At 36.9% G+C, this 16,857-nt stretch overlaps 1 protein-coding gene across 2 annotated transcripts; it reads left to right on the top strand.

The window, feature by feature from the left end:
- Positions 1-1,062: 1,062 nt before the first annotated feature.
- On the top strand, positions 1,063-16,118 carry TRPV3 (transient receptor potential cation channel, subfamily V, member 3). Of its 2 annotated transcripts, none has more exons than XM_010083694.1 (17): positions 1,063-1,181; positions 4,388-4,492; positions 6,112-6,198; positions 6,939-7,096; positions 7,480-7,656; positions 7,856-7,996; positions 8,448-8,728; positions 8,916-9,092; positions 9,892-10,050; positions 10,519-10,620; positions 11,174-11,247; positions 12,139-12,304; positions 12,833-12,899; positions 13,263-13,534; positions 14,358-14,470; positions 15,042-15,112; positions 16,012-16,118. In XM_010083694.1, exons 1-17 carry the CDS (start codon positions 1,063-1,065, stop codon positions 16,116-16,118), a joined length of 2,376 nt encoding a protein of 791 aa, XP_010081996.1. The 2 variants fall into 2 exon arrangements, with proteins under 2 accessions (XP_010081996.1, XP_010081997.1); XM_010083695.1 differs by having other exon boundaries at positions 1,096-1,181; positions 15,042-15,119; positions 16,007-16,118.
- Positions 16,119-16,857: the final 739 nt, after the last annotated feature.

Genomic DNA, 16,857 nt, shown 5'->3' with positions numbered 1-16,857 from the left:
CACTGTGACAGGAGTAGAAAGTGTGTGCACATTTGTCACATTAAGGGAAGTGGAGGTAGGAGAGGAAGAATGCATAGTTCATTTTGTTCAAACTTGCAGGCAAGTGATTTTTATGATTTGTCCTTGGCTATGGAGGGCACTCCCCTGATTTCCTTGGGAATGGGTCCGTGACCTCATAAAACTTACTAATTTGACATTCAATGAATTTTAAAGTATCCTAAATTCACCTTCTCACTTTCAAATTATCCTTGGTGATTTAAAATTATGCCCTTGAGTATTATATTGAGAAATAGGAAGACAGTTATTCATTATTACTTACAGAATTCATGTTGTGTGTTTATAAGCAGATAACATACACTAAGATCCCTCTGTGTCATGTGGTGGTGATTGTTCCTAGCCAGTAGATGCATGACTTTTTCTTTTTCCCTGAAGAGATGTTGAGAAGTGTCACCAGGACACACAAGTCTTTGATGTTATCCATGTGATTGCTCAGCCTGGGCATTGTATTCAGAGTCTGTCTGTTGCTTCTGCTATTCCAACGCAGTTAAAAGTTTCAGGGCTTTTTCTGTGCTTACCAGCCTTCACGTTGAAACCTTCCTTCACACATTGTATCTGTTGCATAGATCTTCCTAGAACTTTTCTGAAGTTATCTTGGATAAAAGCAGACTGCTTAGATTAACTGTATGCACAAAATTTAGGGCTACTCAAAAAAGTCATTGTGCTCTTTTTGTTTCTCTAAATAACAATGTGTCATTGTGACTGACAGACTCCCTTCAGTTTAATTTAGGCAAATGCTTGGATTTATGGTTCTCCTGGATTTATGGTATCACTTTTAATGGCACTTCTCTTTGAACATAATTTAATCAGTCATGAATATAACCCTCTGGCCTTGACACATAAAATGGTGTGTATGCGCTTAATAACTGAAAAATGAAAAACACTGAAAAAATATCAAGATTTGTGTGCTTACATGTGAAGAGACTGCAAATAGGCAATTTGGTCTCTATACTTTCTTGAAATGAACAGGAGTTAAGTAACTGTGAATCTATCTACTGCAGAAACATGATTAAAGATAACAACGAAATTATTCCACTAATGGGCAAGAAAACAAATCCGTCTGGTATTCCCCCTTCAAACCAGCAAGAGAAAAAGCTGACTGAAAGCACTCCCACAAAGAAAAGGTAGGACTTTAGCCCAGTCTAGAACACTAAAATTCCCTGGTTTATTTCCTTTAGTAGATATTTGCACTGAAATATCTTTAACATCTTTATTCATTCTGCATATATGAATGAGAGAGACCTGATGAACACAAGGTGTCTTCAAAAAAATACACTTACGCTGTTTAGAAGTGGAAGAGTACCCTGGTTAGGCAGACATATGACGTGTTTACCTTAGCGGGACAAGTATTTAACCCCTGTCCTAGAGATATCAGACTCATGCACCAGTCTTTTAAGTTTGCGTCTCATATCAGCTGGGCTTTCTACATCCACTCTGTATACCTGTATAAGCTTGCAAGAATGTGGTCTAATGATGGTCAGTGTTTCAACAGCAGAAGGTAGAGTGATCTTTTTAAAGAGATCCTGTGGCTGGGTACACCAGGTTTTCTGTAAGAGATGCTGGCCTGAAAAAAGGGAGCGTTTCAAACATAGCCTCACATGGGAATGTGACAGGTTACGGAGGAGCAGAGGCAAATTTTTAAAAAGGGCTGGAGGAACATGAGGTTTGAAAAATCCCACCACAAACAGAAACCTGAATTCACTTCATTTTTCATTATTCTGATTAACAAGACTTCTTCATTATATTATTTTACAAAATATTCACTTTCATTCATAATTTATGCTAGAGAATTAATACGAGGACTAAGGGTTTGTATTTAATATGAATGGGGAAATATAAGCAGTAATTCTTCCCTGATACTATTCTATTGAAGTCAACTAAGTTACTGTAGAGTGGGGATGAATTTTCATTCATAAACTTTTCACTCTGTGGCTAATTACTAGCTATTACGGCAATTTTTGAAACTGTGAAGGCCTAGGCAATTGTGGCTGTTCTGACGTTTATAATTCTTAATAATCAGAGGAGTCACTTTCCACAGAAATGGTGTCATTAGTTATTTGAGACCCACTGCCTGGGTGGCTCAATTTGTCCTCCTGTCATTAAATTCAAAAAGAGAAGCTCTTTGGTTGTATAAGGGGGAGATAAAGTGTCTGAACAGCTCACAATACACTTAGTACTTCAAAAACGGGCAATTCCATGGAAGATTGTGTAGTTATAACACATACTGGCAATCACTACCCTGCAATTACTTAAGCTCCTCTCTCCCATTCGGTTTTGTGGCACCAGTAACAGTAACCTTGGGGTTTTTCCCACCTCTCAACCAACAGCTCAGGGTGTGGCTGACAACATTCCTGTAATATAAGGAATGAAGATCACGTGAACTTTAATGCAGATGTTTAACGTGTTCTATTAATTATACGTTTCTGTGCTGCTGTACTTCTGTTGCTTCAAAATGCTTCCTTCTACTGTGCCACCAACAGCTAGTTCACCCCACAGGTGGTGTTTCTCACTTGACAAAATGTATCGGCAATATGCGCTTTCTGGAGAGACCATCACTTCCCCTTCTTGAAGGTCCTGGTATTTGGGTGGACTGACAGTATGTAATTAAGGACAGGAAAACCAACAGGCAGGCTGGGAGGGGTGCTGCCAGAGACTGATTATGCTTGTGGGCAGTGTTCCTGAGAGCGCGCATCATGGCCACATAAGCATTTGGGTATTTGTTGGCAATTGTCCACCTGCTTCGTATGGTGGCTTTTGGGTTTGCTTGGCTTTTTTTTTCTCCCCCGCAGTATCCACAGGTAACCCACATGCCAGGATGTCACCCTCCAAAACAGGGCCCACTTCATAGCTGCTGTGTATCTATCGAATGCCAAAATCTTCAGCATGAACACACTGTTCCTGAGCGAAGGGCAGGTGAGATGGTCCAGCTCAGCCTGCAGCGTGGCACTACAGCTCCTGCACATCATGATCAGAGAATGCAAAAAAGCAGGATGAACCCATGGTTTTTGCACTCTTTCTTAGTCTCTCTGCCAAGTCCAGACCCCAGTGAAACAACAGTGATTTACAGCAGCTGAGAATCTGGCGAGTGTGGTAGAAGTGATGGCAATGGTCCTGTTTCTCTCTAGGTTCCTCCTGTACTCTGAAAAGCACCCATTGCATAAATAATTTCAGGGATGCTGTCCTGCTAACCAGAAGTGGCATTTTACTTGCTGCCTGCTTAGAATACATTCACAGGCGCATCTCAAATGTTAAAAGGTCATGTATGTTTAAACAACCACATACAGGGAATTGACACTTGGATCTCCAAGCTATTGGAAAATGAGAGGAACTAGGGCCGTGAGATCATGCTAATTTTTAATCTATTTTTAGCAGATATCAACAAGTTGTTCAGTAGAGTCCTAATAATATACTGCATTTTAGCATCAGTATGTGTACTTTATTCTGCAGGATTCTTTGGACTAAACCATAAATATTAGGTGAATTGGAATCATTTTCCAGGTGACTACTGGATCATTTTAGAAATGTTGGACAGTTTCTGAACAATAGGCCATGTGGAAGTCACTATATCCACCACTGAATTTCTTTGAATGTCTTTGGTGAAATGTAGCAATGTTTTAATGAGGTCTGGTAATACCAAGCCATCGATTTTGCCTCTTAACTCTGTAGGATTTTAAAGGGTGAAATCTTCCTATTCTGTCCACGTACCCTTTTCTGTGTTGCTCCAAATTTCCCTATAAATAGGGAAAAGAAAGAGTTAAGTGTCAAGCACTGACTGGCAAGATTACACATTCAGTCCTGGATGGTGGAAATGCCTGATGTCATTTAACATATGACCTTTCAAATTTTCTGACTTAATGATCATCGCTGCTGACGGGTTTGAAATGATCCATCCTGATGGCTCCTGGCTGGAGAAATAGGGACTTGAATGCAGTAGATTAAAAAGTATGTGCATGTGTGCATACATGTATGGCTGGTCAATAAATGTCTGGTGTTGCATTTAGCTATTTGCACAGAAGCTGGATGTGAGGCTGTTTTTAGGCTGCTGGGGTGGCTGCTTAGACATGTCAGGATCTGATGGCACATGTCCTAAAAATATCTCGGGATCTTTTGCCCAGCTACTAGCATGAAAGTGCTGGGCACAGTGTTTGAGGTTGGGATCCCCCCAGGGAAAGTAGATAAGCCTCTATTCCAGAGTCCTATTAGGTATAATGCCAGACAATATAAATTGTCAACCTTGTCCTAGGCACGTACCTCTGTAGTGCTTTGCTTATTTTATGGTTGAGCTTGCTTTTTTTTAACTAATATTTTTTAAATGCACTGTGTTCAACAGCTCACACTTTTTTTTGGAGATTGATGGTTTTGAAAGCAATGCCACTCCAAATAATACGTCTCCCCCTGTGTTTTCAAAACCAATGGATTCAAACATTCGTCCATGGTAAGTTATAGAAGCATATGCAATAGTCGTACTGCAAATATATCTATTTTCAGCAGCTACTCTGTATTTCTCCTTAGACTTCAGAGCTAAAATTTCACATGGCTTTTCTTAGTTTTTGGTCACTTCAAAGACAGAACTCCAACAGAGGTCAGTTGTTGCTAGATGACTTCTATTTGAGTTTATATATTGCTGTCATTTACACTGAATAAATCAGGCCTCAGATTTGAATTAATTTAAAATCAGCACTGTCTTTTTTTTAATCTTAGCTTCTTATTTATGATATGTTAGGACAAACTCCACACACCCATTTGTGTATTTTCTACTGCGTGAAGATGACAGCTTAATTCAGCAAACCCTATTCCCAGCTGTGTGCTGACACCTTCCCTCTATTGCTCATTAACAATCAAACAACATGAAGATGCTGAGTCTGAAATATTTAAAGGCAGCCATTTGTGCTTAATGAATAGAGAAAAATTACGACTGAGAAGAATGCAATTAATTTTTTAAAATTTGTGGGGCACTAGCAGCCAATAATTATGAGTAAGGGAAGTATGCATCAAATCTCTTATAAGCCCAGAATGGCCAAATGTTTTTGTTTCTGATGGATGTCTGGTCAGCTTTTTGGAATTAGCTGACAGCCTTATTTTGGTTTCAGAGAAGTATCCAGATTTCTCCCTCTCATTCAGGCACAGACCTGCACAAGACACACATACGCTTTGTCACCAGATTCTTCATGTTTTTCTGCAGAGAAGTGATGGACTGAATAAGAATGGACTCTGAGCTTTATTTCAAAGGGAATGGAATACCTGCAGAGCAATGCTGAATTCTTGAATTACCCTCCATACATCTGTTTTGTCAATAACTAATAGCTCAGGCTCCCTAAGTTATTAACCTGGAGTAGTTCATAAAATCTGAACCTTGTAGAGAAAAAAAATGCAATTAAGAAATATTATAATAAATTAATTTTTAAGTCAGACCTGCTTTTAGGAATGTCTGGAAATGATGTACAGCAATTACAAAATGTTATTGCCATTTAAATCCTTTACCTAAATATGCATTTATGGCCCAGTCTTCAATTTCTTTTAGCTGAAGCTTCCATTCAAGTCAGCTGCAAAATGCTCTTGATTTGCCTACAGTGTACTGTGTAGTAAATCTTTAGGTAAATCACTTTCATTGTGTGCTTGCAACCCATGTAGGGTTACTGATTTAGCACTTGTTTTGTGGCAGATGACAAATTAAGCATGCAAAAAGGAAGAAGGCAAGCTTCAAGCATTCCGGATGATGCATAAAAAGCAATGAACATTTAAAAAAAAGAAAAGAAAAAAACTTCCCACAGTTTCAGGATCTGTAATGAAATAACATAGTAAAACACAAAACAGGTTGCTTTCCAAATTATTTTTAAAATATAATAAAATCCTGTGGGTCTCTTAATTTTTATCACTTCCTTTAAAATTCAGAGAGGAGATACGATAGAATTAAAAAGCACAATGTCAAATTAGACTAATTTCAGCTGTACTGTAGATACTGCTTCCTAGTACTGACTGATTCTTCATGCAATTTGCTAAAATATCTTCCAGTATCTTCGTGACTTGGCACTTACGCTTTTCTATTTTCTATAGTGCATCTGGAAATGGGGAAGATATGGATTCCCCGCAGTCACTTCAGGATGATGCGACTGAATACAGCCCTAACGTAGACAGTTGTTGGTGAGTGGAGCCATGAAGTATTTCTTACGACATTTTCAGTGGTTAAGTCTATGAGAGGACAGATATTACCTATTTTGCCTGCCACGTTTTAGAAATAAGTTCATATGTATACATACATTTCTGATTCTTCAAAAAATAGATTTTGAAATAAAAAAACCTCTAGCCTGTGTTTTTTTCAAATCTCGTATTTAGTGTGAGGATTCTTCATGTCTAATGTCTGTTTCCTAGATGACAACATAAGGCCTGAACACCACACATAACTAGGCATGAGCTAGGAGTATTTCTTATTGGGGGCGAAATATTAAATGATTCTTATTCCAGAATAATGTGTGATCAAGAAAATTGTGTAAGAAGCTGTGAGGTTAGATATTATCTTCTGCTCCAAGTGGGATGAGTGCAACATCAGGGAACCTCAGGCACTAAACTCAGTGAGTTGTGAACAGATCAGAGAAGTATTTCTTAGCCTTTGTTTTAGAATAATGGATAAACTGGGAAAAAATGCAAAACAAAAATCACTTGGAAGATGTACATTTTTATTATAAAAACCCTATCAATAGCCACTTACCTGCAAATAAGCAATCTGCAGAAATGTTTGGAGATCCATGCCGAGATATATATGGAAGCAAGGCAGGCATATATAGTCTGGGGCGAGTAATTGTATTTCTTTTTCCTTTTATATAGAAAGTAAAATAAAACAGTACATTGAATCAGTGATTTCATTGTTATTTCTTATAATTCAGTGCTAACATATCGCAAGGACCTGAGCAGACCAGTGCTCGGAAGAAGCTGAAAAGATACATATTTCGGGCAGTATCTGAGGGGAATATAGAAGAATTGCAATGTCTGCTTGCAGAGCTGAAGGAACGATCAAACGCGTGTAGAAACATGACTGTGCCAGGTACGCTTTGGAGTTACCTGAAGGAAATTGTTCGCTCTTCTGGCAGCATATGCATAGTCTAAAATTGGGAAATATCTCTGTGCAACAGCTACTTGCCTGTGTAAGGCAAGCTGAAGGTATTCAATCAGCCACCTTCTTGCTGCCTCTGAGACAACACTGGAGAGGATTTGTCTCCTGGTTATGATACATGGAGGGTCTGTCTGTACTGTGCTCAAATACAAAGTGAATAGGAAGGAGTAATTGTTTGGCAAATAATTCATGTTCATATATATCCCTCAGGATATATATATACACACCCCACCCCTAATAAACAAAATATTAGAATTATTTTCCATCCACTTTAATAAATAATTATGATCTAATCTCAAAATTCACTCTTGTAGATTATCTGATGAAAAAATTCACAGCTGCAGATACTGGCAAAACTTGTCTGATGAAAGCGCTGCTGAACATAAACCAAAACACAAATGAGATAGTGAATACACTACTGTCCTTTGCAGAAGAAAATGGTATTTTGGAGAGATTTATCAATGCAGCATACACAGAAGAGGCATATAAAGGTATTGCCATCTGATACGAATTTCAGGTATATGGTTAAATATACCATCCATAGTAGTAATGTTTTCTTCAAACATTCTAATGATGGTTTAAATTCCTAGAACAACTTTTATTATCACTGGTGCTATCCATTGTGAAATATCATTAGTGTTTCATAATGTGCTTAGATTCAATGCTAAATACCTGTGTCTGTTGTTTCAGGCCAGACAGCTCTAAATATTGCCATTGAAAGAAGACAATATGAAATAACTCGAAGCCTTATAGAAAAAGGAGCTGATGTCAATGCTCACGCCCAGGGTATTTTCTTTAATCCCAAACATAAGCATGAAGGCTTTTATTTTGGTAAGTAGAAATGCAGTCTCTCTGGAAAAGTTAGGAAGGACTAATCAAACAATTAAGACAGTATGGAAGACAGGCAAGTGTCAACCATTACTTGTAGGTAAACCTAGATTAGGAAACTCACATCAAGATATAAAAATGTCATAGAATCTTTTGTAAAAGTAACTTGCCAGAGTGCAATGTGTTATAAATACTTGGAAATAATTTTAAAACATTTACAAAAAGTTTATAAATGCTGGATGGCAAATAAAATGGAACAAATCTGATTTTGAAGATTTGCTCCAAATGATGTTTTCATGCAAATTAAGCTTTTATAAAGCAAGAGCTAAATTCAGTAGAACCAATATGTAAATGTGCTTTCATACATTAAGATGCTTAACATAGTCACTCTTTTATAGTATGATTTGAATGCTTGTAATAAACCATGAACATGTTACGTTTTACAATTTTGTAGGTGAAACTGCACTGGCATTAGCTGCATGTACCAACCAGCCAGACATAATTCAACTGTTAATGGACAATACCAGGACTAATATTACTTCTCAGGATTCCAGAGGAAACAATATCCTCCATGCATTAGTTACTGTGGCAGAGGACTCTAAAACCCAGAATGACTTTGTAATCAGAATGTATGACATGATTTTGTTGAAAAGTAAAGACAGAAATTTGGAAACAATGAAGAATAAGGAGGGCTTGACACCATTACAATTAGCTGCAAAAACTGGGAAATTAGAGGTGGGTATTATTTCTGTATCTTCTAAGAGAAATTAAGTATGGAGAAAGAGTCAAGGCCAGCTATGTAGTTTTCCGTGCTGGTACTATTTATCAGTACTACTTGGTGAGTTTGGCAAGTATGTATGTGTGCTTTCTCCTTTCCTGTGAAGAATGCATCTGCTTACAAATGATTCTGTTAATGTTTTAGATTCTCAAATACATCCTGAGCAGAGAGATAAGAGATAAGCCTAACAGGAGCCTGTCAAGAAAATTCACAGACTGGGCTTATGGTCCTGTTCAATCTTCTCTTTACGATCTGACAGAACTAGATACCACCGCAGACAATTCAGTATTGGAAATTATTGTCTATAATACAAATATTGGTGTAAGTTACCTATTCCTAAAATGTATGTATATATTTCCTAGCAGTGCACTCATTTCAGATGCATTAGCCGATACATTTGACTGAATTACTTGCAAGAGTACAGAGTAATTTTTGGTTCTCAGTTTTGTATCAGGAGCAAGATGAATTTTATACCTCTGTAGATTGTCAACTGCAAGTGAATATGCATTCAGCTCCTGAAACACTGGTTAGGCATTTGGGATTGTTTTGTCTACAGTTGAAGTGTTACCTTGCCTTGCATAGGAATATAAATACGGCCCAGTTTCAGATCAAAGCCAGTGTCTTGTCTCCACGGAGCAGCCACTAGCAGCTGCCTAAGACAGTGCATGAGAACAGGGCAAGCAAACAGAAATACTTTACGAGAACACTCTGCCTAAGGTTATAAACTTCACTTAACAGGTATGTCTGTTAGGCATCTAGGAAGGACCTTATCACAGAATGTTAGCTTTTCAAAGCCAGAATTTTACATTTGTTAAATTCAAATACTGCCATAAAACTTCCATAGGAAGCAAGAGCAGAAGTTCACGTTACAGTTTTAGCTCAATCACACTTTACCCAGAGTATGGCAGGTTATCCCACCATGAGTCAGAGTTGTCCCATTGTATCTTGTAAGGTTAAGGTCTCATTCATCTTTGAGCATAGATGTGTTTCTAGATCAGCAAGGACAGATACTGAATGAAATACACAAAATACACGCCTGAAATTATCTCAGTTTCCTTGCAGGTGGCAAGTTCAAATCTTCCTTGTTGTTTTTTTTTTTTTTTTTTTTTTTTTTCTACAGAATCGTCACGAAATGCTGACTTTGGAACCTCTGAATTCACTCCTGCGAATGAAATGGAAGAAGTTTGCACGACACATGTTTTTTATGTCATGCTGTTTTTATTTCCTATACAATATAACATTAACGTTAGTTTCCTACCACAGGCCTAATGAAAATGAAGTGAGTACAGCAACTTAATCTCACCAAATTTTACTGATTTAAAATGCAATAGTATTTCCTGAATTGTATTTAAAATGCTAAACCAAAACCAGATATCAGAATATCTGTCTGTAGTGAGACCAAGTTCTCCGACATCGGGTCTTCATATCTGGAAGGAAGAGCAGCAGTAATAGAGGAGATTTGCATTTTGTGAAAGTGACCCAAAATACAAATACATAATACAAAGACAGGTAATTACATCTCTAAAAGTGTGGGAAGCCGTTTTTGTTTTTCTTTTAAGAAAGAAACTTTTGGAATTTGAAATTTACATGTTAGGGGGCCAATTCTGTAAATCCACCATGAAAAAAACTGAAAGTGAAAGGGAAGACATTGAGTACCCAGAGAGCTAGACACATGAGGCTTCCTGTTACTTTGCCTTTTACCCTTCAGGTATGGAACTCAGTCTTTCATTCTGGACCTTTCTTACAGGCTCCACCTTATCCACTAGCTCTAACACGTGGTGTGGGATGGCTGCAGTTATCAGGACAGGTGATGGTTATGTTAGGAGCAATATATTTAGCCATAAAAGAGGTAAGACATTTTAATAACAAATACATAAAAAAATAGGTAAAGACCTTCTCTAGGTTTATGAATATGCTGATATGTTTGGAATATCTTTATGATATGTGTAATGGCTAAAAGTCTGTGGCAGAATACATCACTGGATATATATGACCCTGGATATATATTTGAATGTAACTGAATTGCTCTGTGAAACAAATAGGAGAGTTTTTTCCTTTCAAATTCTCAATACAGAAATGTGATATTTATATAACATTGATATTATCAAATTACTGGCTTTAAGGAGACTGCTGAATTAGAACTTGTAATGGAAAAAAACAGGGTATCATTTTTACCATATACTGTAAGCAATTAAAACCAGTAACTAACTGTTAAATTATGCCAGAGATGACAGAAATTTAAACTTTGAAGTTACACCCCTATTAAAAGATTTTCAATTCCATAAGTTATGTCTTACCAGTAGACTGATTTCTAGAAGAGCAACTTAAATTATTTTGAAAAATCAATTCTGAGGTGTGCTTTCTCTTACCACCATTTCTGTATTTTATACCTGTCTACACAGAGTGTAGCCATCTTTCTGCTTAGGCCCTCAGACCTGCAGTCAATTCTCTCTGATGCGTGGTTCCACTTTGCATTGTAAGTTTGTCATGCATGTATTTTATACTATATATAAAATGCTTATCTATCTCATGGGCGCAGAGAATGTACTCCTGTAGCAGATGCTCACTTTTTCCTTAGATTATCAGTTTTTAGAGGGATGGATTTAATCTTACGTGCAGCTTTTTTGTAACACACAAATGGTTGCGCAGGTCGGTAACAAATGCTGGGGGTTGATGTGCATGGAGTGGATTTTTTTCCAAAGTACAGTGCTGTCTTTAGCTTCTCCTGAGGCTGTATCTCTTTAGAGCTGCATATAGAGAATGTGTTTAAGAAACCCGGTTAATAAACCAGATATAGTTTCACACTTCTCTAGACTCCTAGATAAAGCACAGATGATTCTCTCTCATTTCTATCATATGATTGTAGGATCAACAAAAAGAGAGGGGGCTTAAATCTGTAATTCTTCCTCCTCCTACAACCACCTGATGTCAATCTTGTGCTGATGAGAATCTGGTCTACATGCTATCACAGCACATCAAATCTTCTTGTTTCTTCCATGTTTATGAAAAATCTGTAATGGTTCTAACAACTCATTAAGCTAAAGCTTGAATGAAATGGCTTCAAAGATACTATTAAGAATTCTTAATGACTTTATCAGCAAAACCTGCATTGACCAGCTATTTTGGGGAGAGTCATACACTTAAAGTAAGCTTTAATAAATATAATCCTAATGTGTTAATATACTACCTGTGCTTATCTATGTTATTGTTAAACTATAATGGTAATGTTCATAAGGGAGAATAGAATGTGATATGAAATTAGAATTGAAGCATAAGAAGCAAAGTCTTGTTTTCATATTTTTCTATTATGTTGTTGGTTTTGTGCTAGTAATTTCCCTTTTACATACATGTGTTTGTTTTTTAACAGTTTTATACAAGCTTTGCTTGTGATCTTCTCTGTCTTTTTGTACTTGTTTTCCTACAAAGAACACCTCGTGTGTCTTGTTTTGGCAATGGCCCTAGGATGGGCTAATATGCTCTATTTCACCAGAGGTCTGCAGTCCATGGGCATTTACAGTGTTATGATTCAAAAGGCAAGTTTGTTTTGTTTTGTTTTATCTGCTTTGTTATGATGCTTACATGTTATGATATGATCCCAGATCAAGCATATTCAGTAATTTAGATGTGTTTTATAGTTAATACTAAAATTTCTTGTTTTCAGTTTATACATATTATTTCAGCAGAATACACTGTTTAACTTCAATGGCAGAAACTAGTTTACACCTTAAAATTAACATTTTGTTCTATTAAATATGTAAGTAACTTGTGCTTTTTCACCTAATGTAGTTCTGTTGTTTAATTGCATCATATGCTGTAAAGCCTACATTGCACAGCACTAGTCACCCTTGGACTACTTGGACAATACACCAGGCTCTCAGTCATGAGATAAAAAATCAGACCTAAATCTTCTGTGGGTTTCTCCCTGAGACTACAACCAGTTTGCTTAATGAAAGCAATATCTGACTCTTCATTGTGTACCACACCTGTATCCCTGCAGAATTCATAAGCATAAAACTAGTTCTCAGTTTTCTTTTCTGATAAATATTTAATTTATTTTGTAGGTCATCCTGCATGATGTGATAAAATTTTTAGTTGTCTATATCGTGTTTTTGCTGGGATTTGGCGTAGGTAAATATTACTGGAGAAAAGCACTCATGCTCTGTGTGAGTAAAAATTTTAGCATTATTCTGAATAAGAACCATGTCATGATGAGAGCTCATGTTGGGGTTTCTTCTGGATATCAAAAAGTCAAGTTTAGAGATTTAAACTGTCTAGAGACTCTCAGAACAAATAAGTAATGTGGCTCTTGCTCAATTGCCTGCAATTTCATTTGGACATGGGCTCTTTCTGCTTCCTGGTAATCTGTCATCTAGCTCCTGCAGGGCAGCTCTAGCTCTTTATTAAGCAGTGCATTTTGAATTCTTTGGGATAAAATGCCATGTACACATAAAGCATTATTGTGATTAAAATTTTCTCATGCTTTCTTCTCAGCTCTTGCTGCATTGATTGAAACTTGCCAAGATGGCAGTGAATGCAATTCCAACAGCAGTCTGGGACCTGTTCTGATGGATCTTTTTAAGCTCACCCTAGGACTGGGTGATCTGGAGATCCAGCAAAATTCAAAATACCCTGTGCTGTTTCTTCTGCTCCTCATAACTTTTGTTGTGTTGACTTTCGTTCTTCTCTTGAACATGCTGATTGCATTAATGGGAGAAACAGTGGAAGATATTTCTAAAGAGAGTGAGCACATCTGGAAACTCCAGGTTTGTGAGTTAGTTTGCTTAGTGAAGTATAGATGCCTTGGCTGAAATCTTTTGAGCTGTACCTATGGTAGTTTACGCTGACAGAAGGGGTTAGGTATGAACAATGCCAATCCCCATTTGTATACGGGTACAAATAATGGAAATAAGTAATTTTAGTATTAGGGTATGATGATAACTTCAGGGTTAACAACTATCCTAAAGGTAATCTTATGGCTTGGATTTTCAAGCTCGTGCAGTGTTACATACCACTGAGTTTCATTTCCCTCGATATGTCACCAGGAAGGTGTGTTTCATTATCTGCCCAGAAATCTGTGCTCTGCTATTCTGTCCCTTGAATTAGAGCAATGCATGAGTTCATTCCCATTTCTAATACCTTATCCTAGCCTGGTCTTTTCCAAGGCTAGACAGCTCTGAGCCCCAAGCTGTCATTGAGAACACAGCCATAATTAGGATTGGAGTTGCTTTCCATGGGGCAGCATCCCATTACAGGTTATATATATATCCCTGTGGCAGGGTGTTGCATGAAGGTGTTGCCGTTAAACCCTAAACACTCAGTCTACAGTGAGATTTCTTGATTCTTCTCTGAGTATGCCTTCTGCGGTGGAGCTAACTAGAGAAAGCTGTGGAGTTCCTCTTTGTGCATGCTAAATAATAAGCGGCATGACCTACTATTTGCTAGTGTTGGAACTGGTGTTGGTTATGGATGGTGGGCAGAGATGTGACAGTTATAATCAAACATGGAGCTTGCAAACTGTATATGCTGTGAAATCAGACCATTTTGGATATGGTTAACCATACTTGTGTTATTATTTATTGTTAATAGAGAGCCAGAACTATTTTGGAATTTGAAAAATTCTTACCAAAACGTTTGAGGAAAAAATTCCAACTGGGAGAACGATGTAAAGTGGCTGAAAATGACACCAGGGTGTGTTTAAGGTAAAGCAAAGCTAGAATGCTGTGCTATCACTTCTGTTCTGTATGTTTTGTCAAGGTTATTTCTCCTCAAATGCTTCTTTAAAATATTTTTACATATCTACACATTGTATTAGGTGTACAAAAATCCAGTTTGTTTTTTTCCAGTTGTGATGATTTTTTGGTAAGAAAACAGATTTTCAACTTAATATGTTTTTAATGTACAAGTATCAAGTCTGCTTGGAGTAATGTACTTCAACATAATCTTTGAATGTTGAAGTAATTTTATTTAGATTGATTGCTAATTATTACATATTAAAGAAAATATTACTATGCTGTTTTGTGAAAAATACTTAAATATTTAAGGTGAGTTTCAAGACTGTACTCATAACGTGTGAAATGATAAAGTGGTCGCAGTATTATTCTCACCTTCGTATAGTACCTAACACTGCAAAAGACATCCTTTTAGTACTAGCAAAGCAGGTATTGATGGTAAAGCATCCCAAGAAGGAATAAAGATATAAAAGGGGAAGTGCAGCTGCGTAGCTGGGAGATAATGCATGCTAATAACACAATTTATATACAATATAAACAGGATTAATGAAGTGAAATGGACCGAGTGGAAAACACATGTTTCATTTATTAATGAAGATCCAGGGCCAACAGGTACTACAGAATTTTACAACTCCATATTTGTGAAATCTTTTTTTTTTCCTTAGAAATGCTTTGATATAGTTTTATACCTTTAAAAATATAAACTCTCATAATCTAGATATTCAACCACACTTTACTGCTAGGGAAGCTCATGGCTGATATGGTAGGGGCGTTAAATTATTTTTAAAGACTTGGAGAGAGGGTTGGTTACAAACTCTCATTATTTACCTCTTGGCAACAAAATGTGGTGGTTTTACCTTTTCTTTATTTTTTTTTATGCTTGATCTAAGTTTTACATTCTCTTATGGCATTTGAATGGTATAAGGCCAGACAACTTCTTAATAGACAGAAAATATTATTTTGAAAAAGTTGTCATAAAGTACATTTAGTCCTAAGAGTTGCATACAGGATTGCAAAATCTGGCAAGAAATCGGACTGATTCTACCTGACAATACTCTAGTCTGCTGTTTTTAACCCTAGAACATTCATGTTTATGTTTTGCAATATATATTAGATGACAAACTGTCCCTCATGAATGTTGACCAGGAAATTCAAGATACCCATCTGCTGACCGCGTTGGAAGTGTAATAGAGACCTAACTTTGAGGTGTCAGATGTCCTTCTGGCGGCCATCGTCAGAGTTTACGATGGGGGCATATGAGGATCTGGGAGACTTGTTCTGAAGCTTGTTCTCGAGTCAATTAGCATTTATATTGCTTACTAGAATGATCTCAGTAATAATGAAAAGGGGCAGAGAGAAAAATTTCTGCATAAGATATGGTAGCAAACTGACAACTTGCTCTTTAAATAAGTGCATGGGTTTTTTTAACGAAAAATAAATGTGCAAAAATTTCATCTTGCATATACAGTTTCTACCATATGCTGTTGTGTTTATAATGCATTCTTTTGCAGATCCAAGCAAAGTTCAAGATAATTCCAGAACTAATAGCAAAAACACCCTGAATACGTTTGAAGAAACATTTGAAGAAATGGATGATTTGCCTGAAACTTCTGTTTAGTTGTGCTGTATTTGATATGTGGTCGTTCTGAAGGTTAAAAGCATCAGCAGTGGATGCTGAAAGCTTTGCTGGTATTTTGGACAGCTGTAACCAGCTGGAACACAAACTTTCAGTGACATGGTCTGATGACTTTAACCTATTTAATCAGGGCAGCTAAGCTAAAATAAATTGGACTATTTCACTGGTTCAGTTTTGAGCCTCTTGAAAACCATTGCTGTCCAAGTTTGCGTGACGCTACTCGAACTTGGCTCTAGACTTTTTACTGGATAAAAAAGGTCAAATGTGAGATATTTCTTCCTTTTGTGGAAAATTAAGATCATCGTGATCCCAGTGTACTGTTTTTTGTTTTTTTTTTTTGGAATCTCTAACCCATGAGAAATATTTTGTATGCTGAAAAAAGTTAAGTTCTTGTCGTGGAGAAAAGAAAGGCATTTCAATTCTGAATAGTACTAAATGAAGTATGTTATTTTGAATTAACAATATTCTGGATACATTTGAAGCTTTTGTATTGACTGTCAGTGTTATTGGAGGCTTCATCCTGCAAGCTGGAGAAAGCCTCTTCATTAGCTTTGCCTGATCTGTCTTCCTGTGTGTAATCCCTAGGGTATAACGTGGTGTTTATTGCTTTTTATTTATTACTATGTATACATGCCTTCCCATAAAATAATAGGGCAGAAACATAATTCATGGTGGAGAATATTTCTGAGTTTGTTCCAGTCACAAGGTCTTTACTTTTCCT

This window comes from Pterocles gutturalis, unplaced genomic scaffold (assembly GCF_000699245.1).
Source record: "Pterocles gutturalis isolate BGI_N339 unplaced genomic scaffold, ASM69924v1 scaffold4260, whole genome shotgun sequence".
NCBI lineage: Eukaryota > Metazoa > Chordata > Aves > Pterocliformes > Pteroclidae > Pterocles > Pterocles gutturalis.
Note: the sequence above shows the minus strand (reverse complement) of the source record. Positions and strands in the feature narration are given on the sequence as shown.